Below are 19,647 nucleotides of genomic sequence, written 5' to 3'. Positions count from 1 at the left end.
CTATCACACTTAGAAGACTCTAAAAACAGAGCTAAGAATTAGAGTGACCCTTGTAGAGTGAAAATTATGAAAGCATTTAAAAACAAATTAAAGGAACTTGAAATTAGTTTTCTTTTGAATACTATAAAATACCTCCTGATTTGGAAGTTGGGGTAAGCAGGATCTCTGTTGGGTGAGTTAGCAGTGAGAAATTGGATGTGGAGAGTAATTCAGGCATTTCCTAAGAAGGCAGTCCTTATTTGTGGTTGAACTACTTTTTATTAAAACAGCTTGAATACAATCCTAAGAAAAAACAGATTTCTCTCATTTTCATTGGAGGCCCTATTTTTGTACTGTTTCACTGAGTTTTTAACAAGATTTTATTTATTTATTTATGAGAGACACACAGAGAGAGGCAGAGACACAGGCAGAGGTAGAAGCAGGCTTCCTCCAGGGAGCCTCATGCAAGACTCAGTCCCAGGACCCCAGGATCATGACCTGAGCCAAAGGCAGATGCTCAACCACTGAGCCACCGAAGCATCCCTGTTTTACTGAATTTAAAGAACTTTCATCATAAGGACAGAGGTCAGACAGAGTTTAAAATCAAAAGACTTAAGTGCTAGTTCTTACCATAATTTGAGGGAGTCTAAACTTTCTGAGCCTGCTTTCCACATTTTGCCATTGAGTTATGATTTTCTACTTAAAGAGAGTTTGTGAAAATACTTGGTAAAATGTAACTATCACATAGATGTCAGGTGCCCTTACTGTGAGAGCCATGTGCTCTGTGGCATTAGCTCCTGGCACCTGTGTTCAGAGCTGAGTGGTTAACAGGAGCCATGTTCATTCCTCATCCCTTCTGGAAGTCTCCTTCTCTCTCTTAATGAGAATGTCATTTTCCTAGTTCCCTGGGTCAGGCCATTGACTTCTTCCTGGTGTCTTTGAAACTTGCCTTCAATCTTGTAGCATTTTAAAATATGCTGGGTCAAACTTTACCCCTCAAGATACAAAATAATTGATTGCAGACACAAGGACCCAGGCAATTTTCAGCAATTTTTCTTGTTAGTACTGACACCGGCCTGGGGATCCAAGGGTTTGTCTAACAAAGGGGCCGGGAATTTCATTCAAGAAGCTCTGTTTTTGCTCTTTTTCCCAGCCTGTTGATATGGCTTGAATTAGAAATTGGAGACATTTGCTAAAATAAAATACGACATGAACCCTTGGGAATTGTTTCACATCCGACTTCTCTGACCTCTGATATCCATCCTTCCCAATGCCTCCGGGCTGTGTGAGAGTGAGGGATGTTTTTCAGTTTCTATATAAGCCATGGAAGCAAACACATTTTTTAAATAATCCAGTAAAAGCACACATCATATGAAAGGAACAATTATTTGAAGGCTTTTGACCTTACCAGAATTGGGCAAGCATTTGGCATGTTGAAAGTCTGCTTTGCTACTGAAGAGCTGTTGTAGAAATGTCACCGTGTCATTACCTTGTCAGCTGCTCTTCAATACACAATAGGAACCCATTGTTTTTAATCTTCCTTGGAGCCATCTGAATGTGGCTTTAATTTTAAGAAATAAAATATATTTCAGGAAGGGCATATAGGGTTTTTAAATAACATCTACATTTATTTGAAGCCCAAATAATGTTTAATCAAACCAACTAGAGCTAGAAGGGATCAGAAAAATGACTATTTTGGCCTCTGATTTTTACAGACTAGGAAACTAAGGCTCCTAGAGCTTAAGGGTCTTTCTCAAGGACACCACAGCTAGTTGGGACAGAGCTGGGATTGGAATCCAGGTCATCTATCTCCTATTGGACTCCCCCTTCCATTCCAGCAGACTGTACAGATCCTATTAGTTTAATATTCATTGTGGAAACAATGCAATATATAATTAAAGTCAGACCAATTCTTTTTTTTTTTAGGATGTGGCCAAATTACTTAACCATAAAACTTGGATCATTATAATTCACTTTTCTAATGTCCATTGTAAGATCTCTTTCAAAGAGTATGAACATCGGTGCTGGTATTTCTTAGGCAAATGACAGTGAAACATGAAATGTTCAGTTGCCTGCCGGTCTATCAGACAAAGCCAAAGACAGTGTATGTTCTAGTATGTACATCTAGTTTTTTTTTTTTTTTTAGTTTGTTTTTTTTTTAGTAATCTCTACACTCATTGTAGGGCTCAAACTCACAACCCTGAGATCAAGAATGGCATGCTCTACTGACTGAGCCAGCCAGGCACCCCATAGTGTATACACCTAGTTTTTATGTATCCTCACTGACATAAGCCAATGCCCAGTAAATTCTCTGCCTTGTTGGAGGTAATGGTTAATTATAATGCAACATCTTGAAAAAATAAACAAAAAACCCCTGAAAAGATAACATTTCTTTCACAAATGAAATGAGGTTAAATATTTTGCTGCTTATCCCTTTCAGAGAAATGGTATAAAAGTTGCAAAAAAACAAGGAAGAAAGGTTTGTGGATTTTTTTAAAGCATTTGCACAAATGGAAAAAAATATCAACCTTGTAAAACCTTAAATTCCAAGTCACTTTTTCCTCGCTATCTCGACAATTTCAATCTCTATCTTTAGTTTAGACATTTCAAGAATGGAGATGGAACAATTTTGAACATGTAAGGAGATCGTTAAATTTATGTGAGATTTGAGTTTATTTAGACTGCATCTCTTTTGTCAGGTTGTGTGGTACCACTGTGTGTATAAACATATTAAAAGTGTTAAATGTGGATACCTTTTAGCTCAAAACCTAAGGAAAAATATTTTCTCCTTTTATGGTCTGGACTCAGTTCCAATATGCGGTCTTATACTTTATCCTCTTCTTATGATTCCTGTGTAATAATAGCAAAGACCTATTTATAAATTTGCTTGGAGAACACTTAAATATCAGGAATCTTGATTAAATTTAAGAGTCGTTGTCTCTGTGTGTTTATTTTAATAAGAAAATCGTTTTTAAAATAAAGGATTTCTCAAGCCCTTGAATTTGTGCCTGCTCCTAGTCCAAAGCAGTTACCCTGTTTTTGTGAAGTCCTTTCTTGCAGTCATCAGACTTATCCCATACATATGCCTGAGGCAACATTCAGTTAGATTATTCAAGCAAAGATAAAATAAAAATTTTTCCTTTGAAATATTCAGATAATTAAGGCAAAATCAAGCATCTGAAGATCACTTTCTCTCTTGACATGTGTGATTCATATTGGTGATGCTTTGCCTGATAATTGTGGTAGAGCCAGTCCCAGGGAAAATGAAGGACAAGTATGGAGGGCTGGGCAACTTAGGAGCATTCCAGTAGGTCTGCTCTAAAGAGGCAGTCCCTATGGAAAAGAAAACCACACACTCCATGAGGACATGCCTAGGGTATGTTCCCACCTTTGAGGACCCACGTGCCAATCTGAGTCATCCTCAAGGGGATTCCATAGTCAGAAGTCTGAGCTTAAGGGCTGGACCCAGCATGATGGGGATTGGGATGTACAGTTAGCCAAGAAGTGATTCATAGGACAAACCTACTACAGAACCAGATGAGGAGTGGAGACTCATTCTATAGGCTGAGTTCCAGCCAGGCACCAAGGAGTGCAGGGACCAGGAAGGCAGCAGGGTGTGAGTTGGGGAACAGGAACCTGGGAACAGCATTTAAGGATCTTTAAGGAAAGGGCAAGTGCACACAGAAATGGTACTGATGTGCATTTGGGTGACAAGAGAAGAGTTCATTGTCCTTGGCTATTTTTTGGCTTGGTTGGAAGCTCCTCCAAAGAGCATTCATTCATTCTTCCTATATTTACTGAGTGCCCACTATAGATGGTCCCCAACTTAGGATTTTTCTACTTTACAGTGGTATCAAAGTGATATGCATTTAGTAGAAACTGTACTACAAATTTTGAATTTTGCTCTTTTCCTGGGCTAGTGCTATGCAAATAATGCTTTTTTGTTCTGCTGGGTAGTGGCATGAGCCACAGCTCCCAGGCAACCATGCAATCATGGGGTAAACAACCAATACACTCAGAACCATTCTGTCCCATACAAATGTTCTATTTTTCACTTTTAATACAGTGCTCAATAAATCACATGAGATATTCAACACTTTGTTTTCAAATAGGCTTTATGTTAGATGGTTTTGCCTGACTGTAGGGTAATATTAAGTGTTCTGGGCATGTTTAAGGTAGGCTGGACTAAGCTGTGATGTTCAGTAGATTGAGTATATTAAATGCATTTTCCACTTACGATATTTTCAACTTAGGGTGGGTTTATAAGTCAAAGGAGATCTGTAATGGCAAACAAAACTAGCCTTCCCAGAGTTCCTCCTATAGAGGAGATACAGATAAACAGCAATGCTTACAACCTAGCAGGGTGAGCTCTACAAAGGTCTGAAGTACAGAGTGTTAAAGTGAAGATACAGGAGTGGTATCTAAAGTTTCTCTTGCTGATACCTAGAGGATAAGCAGAACTAACCAAGTTTAAAAAGAATGGATAAGGAAGAGAAAAATGCAAAATGCTCCTTGTATTTGGGACGGTAAGTCAAATCGAATAAATCCAGAGAGGAATGCAAATGGCAAAGTAATATTTTTTGAGCATCTTTTGAGATGCTGCTGCTTTTCACTGCCATTTAGGGCATGTTTCTTCTAGAACCTTCATGTTTGAATGTGATCTTTCTCCTCAGCAGTTTTGTTTAATTGCAGCTTCTTAAAGATTGAGTTTGCTGGGTGAATCTTTATTTCCTCAATTTGTTTCTGAGTTCTTAGGAGAAATATTAACATTCATAGTTATCAGGGACCATAAAAGTCTGGGCCGGAAGTAGGAAGTGCTAAAAGTTACTTGGTAAGTGACTGCACTGTCTACATTGTAGATTAAATAGCTAGTATGTTGGGTTTTGGTTCTGTCACCCTTTGTTTGCTTTCTTCAAGTCACATGTCACCCTTCACTGGTTTCTTCAGCCTTAACCCTTAAGGATAAAGCTTGAAAGAACTGGTTGAGGAAATCATCCATTTGCTTGGGGCCACCTTGGTATCTACTCTTGATCATGGTAGGGAGTATCAGGACACAGAATTTCCATATCCTTGATTTTCCATAGCCTTCCTGAAACAAGTGCACATTCTAGACAAATGGACTGTCTTTATTTCACACCTGAGCTTTAGTCCCAAGTGCCTAGCAGATCCCCGTAAGCTAGTCCAGGCCATAGATGAAGATCAAAGATCCTTTTCCTTCCTTTTTTTTAAAAAAAATTCTTTTACCTTTTTCTTTTGAGGAAGACTTGATCCAAAGCTATTATTCTCAAACTTTACCTGACATCAGAATCACCCAGCCTGCTGGACACACCATGGAGTTATGGGTCTCACCCCAGTTGCTGATTCAGAGGTCTGGCTGTGGAGCCTGAATTGTTGCATTCGTGATAAATTCCCAGATGATGTTTACTGTTTTACTGTCTAGGTACCACACTTTGAGAACCACTGATCTAAGGCAAGCCCACGCAACCTAAGCCTTTTCTCGCCTTTCCCCTGTGCTCCTGCCTTGAGTCCCCAAACGACTTGAGTCTCCCCACGTTGGTTATCCAGATATTATCAACAGTAGCTCAAAGAATGTTCTAGTTAAGAAGAAACTAAGATTGAGAAAGAGGTCAGTCCAAGACCCCATACACATAGTCCTCATGCTGGAACCCTTGGGCTCTCCAAGGACAAAGCTAAAGGCTGCAATCTTTGCATAATCAGAAACACCCTGAAACAAGATCCAAGAGAGACCATGAATTATGTAATTTATGTTTGAGCTCCATCTTTATGTACTTAATGTACTTATTCTGTCATGTTGCCATTTTGTTTTCTATTCCTCAGACCTTATCAGAACTCTTATTGTGGGAATGAGAAGGGCTGAACTCTCTCCAAACATTTTTGTGTGTGGCTAATAACTTGCTACTAAGGGAAAAGTTGTTTCTGTGCTGTAAAACTATACATACCACCATATATTCTGGCCTTGAAAATAGTGATGGTTCTTCCACTTACGAGAGAGGGAGAGGAAAAAAAAAAAAAAAAGCCCAGTCCTTCTTTACAAGTATTTCAGGTTTGCCTGTTTGTTTTCTCAGGACTGTTAGAATTTTCAAGGCAGATGAGATTAAATCTATTTATCTTACATACTCAGTAGTAATAAAACAACTTTTGCTGTTTGCTGTAACCCCTTAGTAAAAATAGGTACTCTATTTCAGAGATACAGAAGAAGTAAAATGCTTTTACTTTGCAGAATTTTTATAATATGAAAAAAGTCCTGCTAAAATAGATTTGTTGTTACATGAAATTAATTTACATGTCCCCTTTTCCAGGTTTCTACCACACACTATGTATTTTCACATTCTAAAAGTCAATTTATCTTACATCCTACTGAACAAAAAATTATTTTTAGAAGTCATGTCTGTAACCCACGACTATAAAATCATTAATATGCAAATTATATCTTTGGTTTCTGAAAGGTCAAAGTACTGGTAACCCAGGGATTCACACCAAACATTTAGGACTAGGACACCTCAGAGGACATTGTAAGTAGATAGGCCCCCACTTCTCTCAGCTTCTTCCACCAGTATTGCTCCCTAAAGCTGGGTGTCTGCTGGAGTTCTTCAGTGGAAATTAACTCTGGGAAGAGGTGAGTAGCAAGACATCATCAAGTCAGAGACCCCCAGTCATAGACAAATACCTTTTCTTCTGATTTTTTAAAAAGACGTTGTATATTTGAGACAGAGCATGAGCACGAGCAAACGAAAGGATGGAGGGAGAGGGAGAAGCAGACTCCCCACTGAGCAGGGAGCCCAATGAAGGACTCCGATCCCAGGACCCCAGGATCATGACCTGAGGCAAAACCAGGAGTCAGAAGCTTAACCAACTGAGCCAGCCACCCAGGCATCAGATAGACAACGACTTTTAATACAGCTTCAGCACTCACTGGATTTAAGAGGCTCTTGGGAAGCTGGCACATGAATTCAGATGCCCTTTCCAAGACAATTATTATATGCAAAAAACCAATATCCAAAGAATCTTTTGAAACATACCAGTTCTTTTCTTGGAAAACTATATTCTTCATCATATTCTGATTTCTTTGCAAATTGGTCATTACATATTGTATTATATGTCAGTAATTATTCATTATATTCAAATTAAGCTGGTCCTAAATATCTCTGATAATCAAGCATCTTCTGGATGTTTTGTATATATATATTTAGCTTATATACATATTTTTTAATAAGAAAAAGATTAGCAAAACATAAACCAAAATGCAAGTAGTAGCTATACCTCAGTGATAGAATTTGAGGTGATATTTTAATACTTTCTGTGTGTTTTAAAATACTTATAGTGACTGTAATTTATATATTCAGGAATATATATTTTTATCATGTAAATCAATTTTTAAATAATGTCCACATTTTCCACCAGAACTCCTGGCAAGAGTAGAGGAGGAAGAAACTAATAAAACTAAAATGTTCTCCTTTTCAAGATTTAAAATCTTGACTGTACATGAGGAGACTTCACACACGAGGATTATATAGCATGATAATGTCTTTGTCCACAGATTTTGTATGCCTTTACGTAGGAAAAATCTTACTGGTAGAATTACTAGATCAGAGTATGGATGTTTCAAGGCTATAGAAATGGGTTAAAAATTTCTTTTTTTGCCAAATTGTATAAGAATGCCCTAACCCCCAAGTATTGAACAGCATTGCCTATTATCATTTACATTATCCTGCACCCTTTATGTGCTTTTGGAAAAGCTACTTAATGGCTTGATGAAAGAGGAGGTATTTTTAGTAAATGGGGAAAACTGTCATTAATGATGCAATATATCAGTGTCAAATTAGAGTCTCCATTGAAGAGAAGCCATTTATTCAAAAGCTCTGGGTGATCCAATATAGCTGTCCATCTGTTTTTAGAAATATAAAGGTATCTTATTTAAAGGCTGTGAAGAGCAAGATGTTGAAATGTGCTTGATAATCAACTAATTCACATTAAGTCAGTGGAAATTTTATTCCAACCCTCTGTGTTCTTCTGGAAAACAACCTTAGTTGTTCTCATCATGGAGTCACTTAAGGTCATGGGTTATTTGGTTTAATGGGATTTGTATGGTTGGATAGGGAAGGGATTATTTTTTTCTGGAACATTTTTTGTTAGGTTGAAGATAAAAGTTACACTAAAAAATTCATATGTGAGCCGTGGTGCATTTTTGTTTGCTTGAGAGCTATATGTTACCATGTAGAAGCAAGCGATTTTTCACATGGATTTATTTGTTCACAAATAGAAACAAAAAATGGCTACTGTCTTGGTTGGTTTGGGGGAAGCTACAAGGTATACTTAAAGTTTGTATTTATTGTGGAGCTGCAAAATTATTAAAAGACAGTTGGATCCTGGGAAAGATATATTGTAGAAATCTTTGTTTCCTCAGACTGCTACAAAAAATTGCTATAAACTTGTGGCTGAAAACAACAGAGCTTTATTCTCTCACAGTTCTAGAGGCCAGCAGTTTGAAATGAAGGTGTTTGTGGGGCCACTTCCCTCCAGGCAAGAGGGGAGAGTCCATCCCTTGACTCTTTCAACTCCTTGAGGCTGCCAGCACTTCTTGGCTTGTGGTGGCTTCTCTCCAGTCCCTGCCTCTGTAGTCCCATTGCTTCATCTTCTGTGTCCAATCCCCCTCTGCCTCCTTTTTATGAGGACACTTAGGATGATGGCATTGAGGCCCCATTTGGATAATCCAAGATAATCTCCCCATCTTGAGATCTTTACCTTAATCACATCTGTAAAGTTTTTTTTGCCATGTAAGGTAACACTCAGATTTTAGAGATTAGGATGTGGGTATCATTGCCGGGGGGTGGGGGGGCACTATTCAGCCTACCGTACCCAGGACCTTAAATATACCTGATTTCTCCCTGTTCATTCTCTACCAGAACACAAGGCATGTGTCCAGAAACAAAAATTTCTTTACCAAAGTTTTGACTAAACTGGGGAGGTCGTGGGGGAATGGGCAGAGTTGATTCCATTATTGATCCAGTGTGTCTAAGATAGGTAGGCTTGTAAGTTCTTGAAGACTAAGTCTTCTGTAAGTCTTGAAGACTGTAGGTAGGTCCAGCCAGAGAGACAAGAAAGCAGATTTAAAGATGCAGGGTGGATAGGGCAACAAATAAAGAACTGTTCTTCCTCAGTTCTCCTCACCTGAATGGATGAATGGATAGAAGACTGTCTTCATGCGTAATGTGCGTGTCTTACCTTGAGCATCTGAGATTTGGTCTCCAATAGTCTGTCTGAGGTCCCAGGTTGACCTTGTACTGACACTTTCAGTTTCTCACCGTTGTCTTTAGAAGGCACTTTTTGCCACTTGCCATGAAGTAAGGCATTCTAGGACTCCCCTCCTTTCCTTATCCCCTCCCTGCCAAGCTCCCCAGTGGGGAGGTTTTCCTCTGCAGCCAGTGCAATAGCTAATCCATTCCAGTTGCATAAGAATTGAGAAACAAGGAGACTATTTAAAAGCCCACTGGCCTCCTTCCAGTAGCTGCTCACTCCTGTGTTTACTCTGGGAAAAGGTGCCCAGTTACAGGTCCATTCTTTGTGTAAATTCTCCTTCACTTCCTGTGTCCCTCAAGGAGAAGGAGGACCTTTCCTCTGGGCTCTGTAGGGAGAGGCTGGGGGTGGGGGGGAATGGTGGGTGCTAGGGAGGTGGAAGAAGCAATTGAACCCTGAGGTGTCTTGCGGAAGTGAGTGAGGCCTTAGTAGGTAAGTCAGAGAATTTGAGAAGAGGAGGCTTTGGCATGGTACAGAGAAAGCGTTTTCATTTCATTTCATTTCTTTTCTTTCTTTCTTTTTTAATCAGTTAGCTGCTATGTGGAGCTTTGAGATAATTGCAAAAAGGACATAGTCATAGAGTGGCCACTACCCACCTCTTGCCTTTTAAAATAAGTAACTGTCCCTTTAACTTTCTTTGGAATCCGTTGAACTGCGACGTGTTCCCATTTTAAAATCAATTTGTTCCCATTTTAAAATCAATTACCTAGATCAAACTGCTGTGAAGGCTGGGCCAGCATTTCTGAGTGTAGGTCATAGTTGTACCTTCTACATAAAGTAAGCCAGCCGCTGCTCCTGATACAAGGCCCTGGACAGTATTTCAGAGGGAGTGCAAAGAACTGGCCCACATGCCAGTTTAAAGGTTTGGGAGATTCAGGGTACACCAGGGTCATTTTGTGAAAATGTCTCCTACCTTGTTTGGAACCCTGGAGCTCTAAAAAGTAAGCTGTACTAACTCCACTGCAAGTCTCTTCAGAGGTCAGAAGTAAGTACCCTCTTCCCATTAACCCCCCCAACAAAGTCCTTCCCATAAGGAAGGTACGAATGAAATTTGTACCCGATTTAGTGAAATCTAAGAGACATCATGTACTGAGGACTATGTTGTGTGTCCTTTGCTGAAAAGATCCTGGAAGAACCAGTTAAACCAATGCAAGATGATGCAGGTTGAGAGAAGCTTTCATTTCCAATATGAGCATTTCATATCAGAAGCCTGTCGTCACTATTTTCTTTAAAATAAAAACAAAGGGAGATGTTAAAAGGGATGGTTGGCAGGAGTGAAAAGATCACAGAAAACAAAGTTCTACAAAGGAGAGATGTATGGCCCACTGATTTCTGAAGTCTGGTCAACCAGGGAGGCCACTGTGTGGTTCTGTCATCTGTCTTCAGTGTTGTCACTTAGCTCCCTGTAGCTGGTTATTCTCATTACAGATCACGAAATAACACATCCGTGACAGCCTGAGGGGGTCTGCAACTCTATTTTGCTCGGCAGATCTGTTTTGTGACATAGATAGCATGAATGCACATCCTGCTATCAGAAGCTTGCTTCTAAGCCACCTTAGGTGAGGGGGCTGTGTGTATTTGTCTGTCCAATACAGAGAAAAAGACCTGGAAAGACACAGAGAAAGACAAACTGATAAGAACAGAGAGAAGGAAGAAGGAAGACCCAATTACAGTCCCTACTGGGGATACAGACACATGGACTGGGAAGAAGCACCTCTCCCTTCTCTCACTGTCTGCCACCTGGCTCATCTTGGCTCTCCATGGGAAGGCGTGGTGCTGATTCATGGAGGGTTGCTTCCTACCTCAGTTGGGCTGGTTGGAAGGCCCTTTGTGCCGCTTTCCCAGCTTTTAGCCTGATCAATGGAGTAGTTCCTCCTTCAAACAGCAGTGGTGGCCGTTGTGAGGAAGCTACCTTGAAACATGACTTAATGCATTCTGCTTTAAGTCATTTGGGACTAAAAAAGAATGCATCTGCCTATCTGTAGAATTTCAGCATTTTTTTTTCCTTTTTGAAATTTACATTCTTTTCTATTTACAGCATGTTAAGTGCAAGAATATAGAAACATGCATTATAGAGATAACACTAAAGATACCTTGACTTTTAGCTCCAATCTTTATTTCCTCCCCAGAAGTAGATAAGGGTCATAAGTTTCCAATTTTTTTTGAGTGACAGCATAAGCACATGAGCTAGGGGAAGGGCAGAGGAAGAGAGAGAACCCCAAGCAGGCTTCATGCTCAGCAGCAAGGGGCATGACATGGGGATTGATCTCACGACCCTGAGATCATGACCTGAGCCAAGATCAGGAGTTGGACGCTTAACCAACCTGGCCACCCAGGTGCCCCATACATTTCCAGATGTTTTAATAATTTATTTATATACACATAAATGTACTTAGAGAAGTATATAGATTTGTCTTAGGTGTGTATTTACGTAGGTGGTGTTATACCGTTCTTATTCTGTAGCTGTGTATTAGGTAAATGCTATCACACTGTTCATATTTCATACCATTGTGTTTTCCTATTTTTATTTAAAGGTATATGTTAGAGACCTTTCATATTCAGGTTGACTTCATTTTGTAAAGTATGCCAGGATATGCATGTGCTAGACTTTTCTCCTTAATCTCTTTAGGTAGTGAATCACACTGATCTGCTTTCAGTGATGAAACATCCCGAATTCTTCTTTTAGCCACTTTCTAGGATGGATTTGTTCATATTCTAACTAGAATTTTTTCTCTGTGAGAATTGAACTCTAGGTTTGGGTGGTGTTTTGTTAACCTACCTTATAGTGTCCTTGTCAGGACCCAATCATGAGACTTGTGAAATGAGTCAGGTAGTAACTTACTTCTTTCCTATGTCCTGGGAAAAATGTTAGGTATGTAGGATTTGCCTTTCATTTGAACATGTAGTAGAACTCACGCATAAACTTATCTGGGTCTAATCTTTTATTGTTTTTACAGTTTCTTCCAAGGTCACTTACCAGTTTAAGTATTTTCCTTTTTTGAATCAAATTTATTTTAACTTTGAAAAACCCATCCACTTCATTTAGGTGTTCAGATATTTTGGTTAAAGTTACACATAGTATTCAGTCACATGTTTTTCTTCTTTTGTAATTACATTCCCTTGTCATCATGTACATTGTGAGTTTATACTCCCTCATCCTTTTCCTTCCCCATCCTTCGGTCTCCCCAGTACTTGCCAAATGTTTATCTCATATGTGAATATTCAGAAAGCAATTAACTTTTACTAATCATTTTTAAGACAATTTTTGCTGTATATTACGTATTTATTGTATAATGCGCCTACTTTTCATTTCTGAGAAGTTTATAATTTTTTAAAAACATTTTTAATTTTTTAAAATTTATTTATGATAGTCACAGAGAGAGAGAGAGGCAGAGACACAAGCAGGGAGAAGCAGGCTCCATGCACCAGGAGCCCGATGTGGGATTCGATCCCAGGTCTCCAGGATTGCGCCCTGGGCCAAAGGCAGGCGCCAAACCGCTGCGCCACCCAGGGATCCCAGAAGTTTATAATTTTTGCTTTGACTATTCTGCTTTACTGCATAACAATTTAGAAGTCTATGTATGTTCATGTTTAATTTGTATGTGTATAGATTTAATGCACTCTTTCAGGGATGCCTGGGTGGCTCAGTGGTTGAGCATCTGCCTTTGGCTCAGGGCATGATCCTGGGTTCCTGAGATCAAGTCCCACATTGGGCTTCCCTGCATGGGGCCTGCTTCTCCCTCTTCCTCTGCCTATGTCTCTGCCTTTCTTTCTTTGTGTCTCTCATGAATGAATAAATAAAATATTTTTAAAAAATTAGAAAAAAGGGGGCACCTGGGTGGCTCAGCGGTTGAGCATCTGCCTTTGGCCCAGAACGTGATCCTGGAGTCCCGGGATCAAGTCCCACGTCTGGCTCCCTGCATGGAGCCTGCTTCTCCCTCTGCCTATGTCTCTGCCTCTCTGTGTGTGTCTCTCACAAATAAATAAATAAAATCTAAAAAAAAAAAAAAATGCACTGTCTCAATTTGTAAGTTGGCCTAGTTGTGGCCAATGTGCATGACCACCCTAATTTCTGCCTTTTGAAAAAATGCTAAGGTTTCCTCTATGGCCCAATTATGATTAGATTCTGAGATTGTTATATGTGTGTGGAGTAGCTGGAGTACAAAGAGGGGATGAAGAACACATATAATAATAGATAGCTATATATTATTATCTATTATATTCAGGACTCATACATATGTTGTATCTGTATATATATGTAAAGAGAGAGGGAGGGGCATGTCTGAATTCAGTAACATACTTGAATTGAGTCATTTAAATTGTTTTGATTAAACTAGTAAGTGTAATATTCAAATCCTCAATATTCTTACATTGTGGTCTAATTCCATTAATTTCTGAGAATCATTCATTGTCTCCTAATGTACTTGTGACTTTGCCAAATTTCTTTCTATTTTACCAGTTTTTTCAGTATATGTCCTGACGCTACATACTCACATGCTTTAATGTTAATGACTGTTAAATCATTGTGATCATCGCTTTTCCTAATATGATTTATCACTGTCTCTTGCTGTTTTCTCTGAATCTGTTTTGGCTGATATGTTACTGTGGACACCTACTTTCTTTCCTTCCTAGCATGTGGCTGTTAGATCATTTTTTCATCCCTTCATTTTCAAACTTCCTGTATTATTTTTATCTTATAAATATTTCTGGCAAACAACCATAATGTTACCTAATGTCAAAACCTCTTTGTTTTTATAAGTGAATTTAACCAATTCATATGTATTATAGCTAGAGATACGTTGTCATTTTATCTTGTGTTTTGTGTTTATAGTGTGTTCGTTTCCCCTTCCTTCCCTACATCTGTTTTCTTTTTAAAGGAGACTCATGTTTCTTTGTTCTCTTTTCCCTTCTAATAATATGCAAGTTTTACTTTCCATTTTTAATTACCTATAGGAAAATCCTAAATGTGTATTTTTCTGCTAATATCTAGAGTCTTAAATACTGATATTCTGTTCCCAAAATGTTTTATCTCCCTTTGGTCCATACTTCCCCCCACCCTACCCCCACCCCTGACCGCTTCAGTTGCTACAACCTCTGTAGTGATATAATCAGGAATTTGGGAGCAAGATTATTATAGTTTATCCTTTTTTTTGCATAATAAGTAAACTTTCCTTTTTTCTTCTCTCATTGTCTCCACATTACTTCCCATATCCTTTCTCTACATTTATTTTTTTTTTTGACAGATCATATAATACCTTAACTCTTTCAGAGTAGGTCATTAAATCTTTCTGCTATCTTGCAAGTCCATTTTCTCCTAAAAATTAAGCTGATTTGATTGGACACAATTTCAAGTCCCATACTTTTGTCCCTCATACCTTTGAGGTTGCCATATTACAGACAGTTGCCTGATTTCTGTGTGCTTGTCACTCGCCTCTGAATTGTCTTCTTTCTGTGTATCTCTGAGGAATTTTATAACTTCTCTTCATAGCTGTTGTTTTCAGTGTCCCCCAAAGGTATGTTTAGGTATTTGTCTATCCCCTCGCCTTTATACTGCTTTCATCAATGGACTTTTTTTTTCTTTAAGATTTTATTTATTTATTCATGAGAGACACAGAGAGAGGCAGAGACACAGGCAGACGGAGGCTCTCTGTGGGGAGCCTGATTTGGGATGGGATCCCAGGATCCCGGGATCACACCCTGAGCTGAAGGCAGACTGAGCCACCCAGGTGCCCCACATCAATGTACTTTTTTCAACTGAGGACTCAGATATTCACACTGAAGACTCCTAACTCTGGGAAACGAACAAGGGGTAGTGGGGGGGATGGGGTGACTGGGTGATGGGCACTGAGGGGGGCACTTGATGGAATGAGCACTGGGTGTTATACTATATGTTGGCAAATCGAACTCCAATAAAAATATACATCAAAAAAGACTCATCTGAATATGCAAATATTCACAGTTCAGAAGTGTTCTTTCACGTTGCTTTGATTAGTCCCTCCATTGGCTCTGCTCTCTCTCCTTTTAATAGAAGAAGCTGTTCTTTTGGGTGGTGGTTGAACCTCCAGCTTTCATTTTCCAACTCTCTAAATTTTCCCATTGTGCTTCCATTTTGTGTTGCCTTCTGGGAGAATCTCTGGGCTCAGCATTTCATCTTAATTCTCTTTATAATTCAGCTTACCTGTTAAGAGTTTGATTTCAACAATCTTTTTTAAATTTCTAGACTAATTATGTTATTAGAACTGAATGTACTTTTTCCTCCTGCAATTATCTGCTGTACTTAAGCCAAAGCCAAGTTCTGTCTGTCCTGTTAACTCTATTTTCTAGGGTGTCAGTTCTACTTACTGCGTTTGGTGTCCATCTTCCATGTTCTTGACATTGCTTAAATATTTAGTGATTCTTGGTCAGATGCTGCGCTTTTCATTTAAGATGTCCTGCTTGCAACTTACTACAGGTACATCATGGTGTGTAATGCTAAGAAGTGTGGGTAGGAGTGCCCACTTCTTCCTAAGTGCAAACAGTCACCCTGAAGAATGCCTGGGCTCTCTTTCAGTGTCACACATGCTGCCCATATTAGAAAGCAGACATTCTTTACTTCCCCAAGTGGCTCAGGTGAGGAAGGGGTGAGAGGGCTATTGAAAGAACCAAGAGCAATAGAAAATTTCAGCTTCTCCTACTTGATTCTGCAACCCCTCATCCAATGGGCTCCTCTGTTCATGCGTCTACCTTCAGGCTCATAGTGTAGGCTTGCAGAACTACCCACCCTTTGCAGAGGCCTCTCCTATAAATAGGGTCAGGTTTGTGGTTTCTTTCTCTAATGCCATCAGATTAAAATATGTATCTTATTATTTTGTATGATTTGAAGAGGGAGGGGAATTTTTCCAAATGATTACCTCGGGTTGATCGCCTCCTTGTAGATATTATAGTTGGCCCTTGAACAATGTGGGAGTTAGGGGTTCCAGCTTTCCACGTGGTCAGAAATTCACACACAACTTTCTACTCTGCCAAAACTTAACTATTAATAGCCTACTTTTGACCAGAAACCTTATCAATAACATAAACAGTTAACACATATTTTGTATATGTAGTATATATTGTATTCCGGCAATAAAGTAAGCCAGATAAAAGAAAATCCTAAGAAAGATAAAATATTTTTAAGTACTGTCTGTATTTATTTAAAAAAAAAAATCCAAAAATAAATAAATAAATAATAATAAAAAATCCTCGTATAAATGGACCCATACAGTTGAAGCCTGTGTTACTCAAGGGCCAATGGTATTTCCCCAGGTTCAGAGACTAGGAGGGAATTTGGAATCAGATGAAGGAAAGAGGAAGAAAGAGACAATTTATGGACTTATTCTATGCATATGAAGAAGAGCTTTTGCAAACACATAAATATAAAATGATTAACCTTTGAGCTTTGCTTGTTTTAAAGTTTTGTACACTAATAACATATTCTTTTTCATTTTAGGTCTTGCATATAATAATGGCCAAACCTTATGAATTTAATTGGCAGAAGGAAGTTCCTTCCTTTTTGCAAGAAGGAGCCATTTTTGACAGATATGAAGAGGTAAAGAAGTATTATTAATTTTTTCTCTCAAAACATTCTTATAATTATTTCATTTTAATTACAATATTGAGTAAATACTCTTTGACATAAGTAAGAACATCTTTGAGATTAATAAGTTGGAATAGTTGGAAAGAGGCAAGCTATGAGATAAAATAAAAATGATAATGATACTGTAATTTATTGAGCACTTACCATGTGCCAGATATAATCATGATAATGATGCTATAATTATTGAGTGCTCACTGTATGCCAGACAATCTTCTAAGCACTTGTGTGCATTATTTGTTTAATGCTTCACAACAACCTTATAAGGTCATTGCTATTATTACCCTGGTTTTACAGATGGGTTTCATGTAGTAACAGTTTTTGCCTAATGAAGTGCTTTTGGCAGGCTTTCTACATAAAACTTTGTATTTGTTATAAATGGAATAGTGATTGGACTTTGCGCTAGTCACTTGCTTTGCTTGTTCCATTTGCACAGAACAGTTGGATCAAAGTTTTGGATGCTCCTGTTTCAATCACTTATTGTTTGTGCCCTTGCAAGGTGGCCGTGGCTCCAGACTTTATATAGAAGCAGAGGCTTGGGGCCACCAATCTGTTCAGACAGTTTGGGTTGATGCTTGAAGCCTCATCAGCATTGTAAATGCATTGCTTTTCTTAGGTTGTACTTGAAGTTGAGGTGAATTGGGGAAGAGAGGGTGGGGAGACTGTTGCCTGTGAGACAAAGGGAAACCTAAAACTTGTTAAGATTTCATCTAAAATTGGAATTGGTTTCCCTTAAAGTCGCTGGAATGTATGTGGTGGCTGACTGTGGTGACCCACTCAGAGGTTCAGATTGTCAGGCCTTTTCATGAGGTCTCTGGTCTCTGGGCTGACATGACTCTGTACTTGTAGACTTGGTTTTTCCAAAATGTGTATCCTAATACCCTCTAGATTTATACTGCGTAGTTGCTTTGTAAGTAAACAAAATTGAGAAAGGAAAAGGATGGGCCCCAGTGTGGTCACTATTCTTGTATTGAATTAAAATATTGAAGTAACAGCTATTTATAGGACAAACCTGACTCCTTCTTGGAAGGAACAGCTAACCCTGTTCTGCTATGAGAAGACATAGAAAATATTCCGCTCCTGGAGGCGACCACTATTAATTCTTTGGCAATTTTCTCATACTCTTTTTCTGTTTGTTCTTTTTTTTTCTCTCATCCAGAGCTGTGACTGTAATCTTTTGAAAATAAAAATCAGAACTTTTTTTTTTTTTTTCTCTATTTCATATGCTTCCATGACTCCCTATTGTGGGATAAAGTGAAATACAAGGTCTTCCTTAATCTGGCTCCTACCTAACTCCGCAGACTCTCTTCCCACCAGTTTCCTACACATAGTCTCTACTTTAGCCATAAAAATCCCCTGGTAATTCCCTCAAGGTACTATTCTGTTACATGGTTTATGCATGCTGCTCTCTTTTCCTAAAATGCACTTGTTCCTCCAAGTTTGACCGTGAACTCCTACTCATCTTTCAAAATCCAGATGGGAAGTCACCTCTTTGATATCATCCTTGACCCATTCAATAAGAATTGATAACTGCTTTGTGCCACCACTAACCTATCCTTGTACATAGTACATTGCATTCACATTTTATTTACTATTTTTATGTCTCCTACTGTATTTTGAGTTTCTTGAGGGAAAATACCATATTTTACTTACCTTTCTCTCTCTGGAGACCAGCAGGATGCCTGCAACTGCCAGACTTACTGTGGATGTGGCATTACAGAGGATTTTAGCTACAATTGTTTCCAACTTGGTCTGGTTTTATTGTTTGTTCCTTCTCTCAGCAAGTGAAAGGATGAGAGTACTTGATAATCTTTGAGATCTGTATGGGGATCTGAACCTCAACAGGTTTAAAATATCAGGGTAAATCGTGTTACAGTTTTTATTTTTTGGATAAAAAATGACCAATATCAACAGTTTGATAGAGTTTAGGCTTAATACAAAGTATAAGTTATTGAAATTGACAACTTTTATCCACTTTACCCAGAGTGGCAAAGAAGGACAAGGACTGGCTTTTCTAGAAGCACTTATAAGTATTTCTCCCAGGTAAGCCATATCCAGGTTAGATACTAGAGTCACCAAGATAATGACCTTTGCCCTTGATTATGAGCTAGTGGGGCATCACTCCCTGCATCTGCTAGAGTGCCCTCAATTGGCAGTTTCTTCAGTCAGCATCCCAAGCACTGGAAATCTATAGGATTATGTAAAAATATGGCATGGCTTCTAATAATTCAGAGAAGGTCATTTTGAAGAGATTAAATATAATCACTGGCTGAGTATCTTGACTGTTGTCCTATAAGAAGAAACACATTAGAGGAGAAAAGTACTATTTTTATGCTTTATCAAGTGACATGTGATTTGATAAACTAGAGGTTATTATTTTTATTTCTCAGGATGATTTTCTTTAACTGTTAATCATCACAACTCACTCATATGTAGAAAACACTGATTTACGTGGGCTTCTAAAGGCAATTGCTTTTTCACCCAGGTTCCTCTGCAAATGAGGTAATAGTCAAAATCTTGAACAAATATTAAATGTAACCCAGCTTGGCTTTCAGCTTTTTTTTTTTTTTTTTTTTTTTTTTTTGGCTTTCAGCTTTAAGTGATATCTTATCAGGATTTTCAGCAAAACAAGTTTTCACTTCATGAAATCGATGCCTCTCTTCATCACAATGTCTCAAACAAGAAAGTCACAGTGTTAGAAATTGGACTGTAACTACTTTTAATTACCTTTCCCCAATCAT

At 38.6% G+C, this 19,647-nt stretch overlaps 1 protein-coding gene and 1 long non-coding RNA gene across 14 annotated transcripts in view; one reads left to right on the top strand and one right to left on the bottom strand.

Moving 5' to 3' along the window:
• The window catches only part of PLCB4 (phospholipase C beta 4), a 418,936-nt gene that overhangs the window by 235,503 nt on the left and 163,786 nt on the right, over nucleotides 1-19,647 (top strand). For 11 of the 13 annotated variants that reach the window (XM_077872231.1, XM_077872230.1, XM_077872235.1 and 8 more), the window contains one exon: nucleotides 16,763-16,861. In XM_077872231.1, the coding sequence (XP_077728357.1) occupies nucleotides 16,778-16,861 (84 nt within the window). In that variant the 5' untranslated portion in view covers nucleotides 16,763-16,777. Of the gene's footprint in view, nucleotides 1-9,600; nucleotides 9,727-10,136; nucleotides 10,280-16,762; nucleotides 16,862-19,647 lie in introns of those variants that run through there. The other 2 variants (XM_077872237.1, XM_077872238.1) reach the window with 2 other exon arrangements.
• On the bottom strand, nucleotides 9,025-18,972 carry LOC144297967 (uncharacterized). Its single transcript, XR_013364919.1, has 3 exons — nucleotides 18,560-18,972; nucleotides 15,252-15,472; nucleotides 9,025-10,899 (listed from the first exon to the last, which is right to left on the bottom strand). It is a non-coding gene; the product is annotated as an uncharacterized LOC144297967 (long non-coding RNA).

The sequence above is a fragment of the Canis aureus genome, chromosome 26, assembly GCF_053574225.1.
Source record: "Canis aureus isolate CA01 chromosome 26, VMU_Caureus_v.1.0, whole genome shotgun sequence".
In the NCBI taxonomy this organism is placed as follows: Eukaryota; Metazoa; Chordata; class Mammalia; order Carnivora; family Canidae; genus Canis; species Canis aureus.
This window is presented reverse-complemented; position numbering and strand designations above follow the sequence as displayed.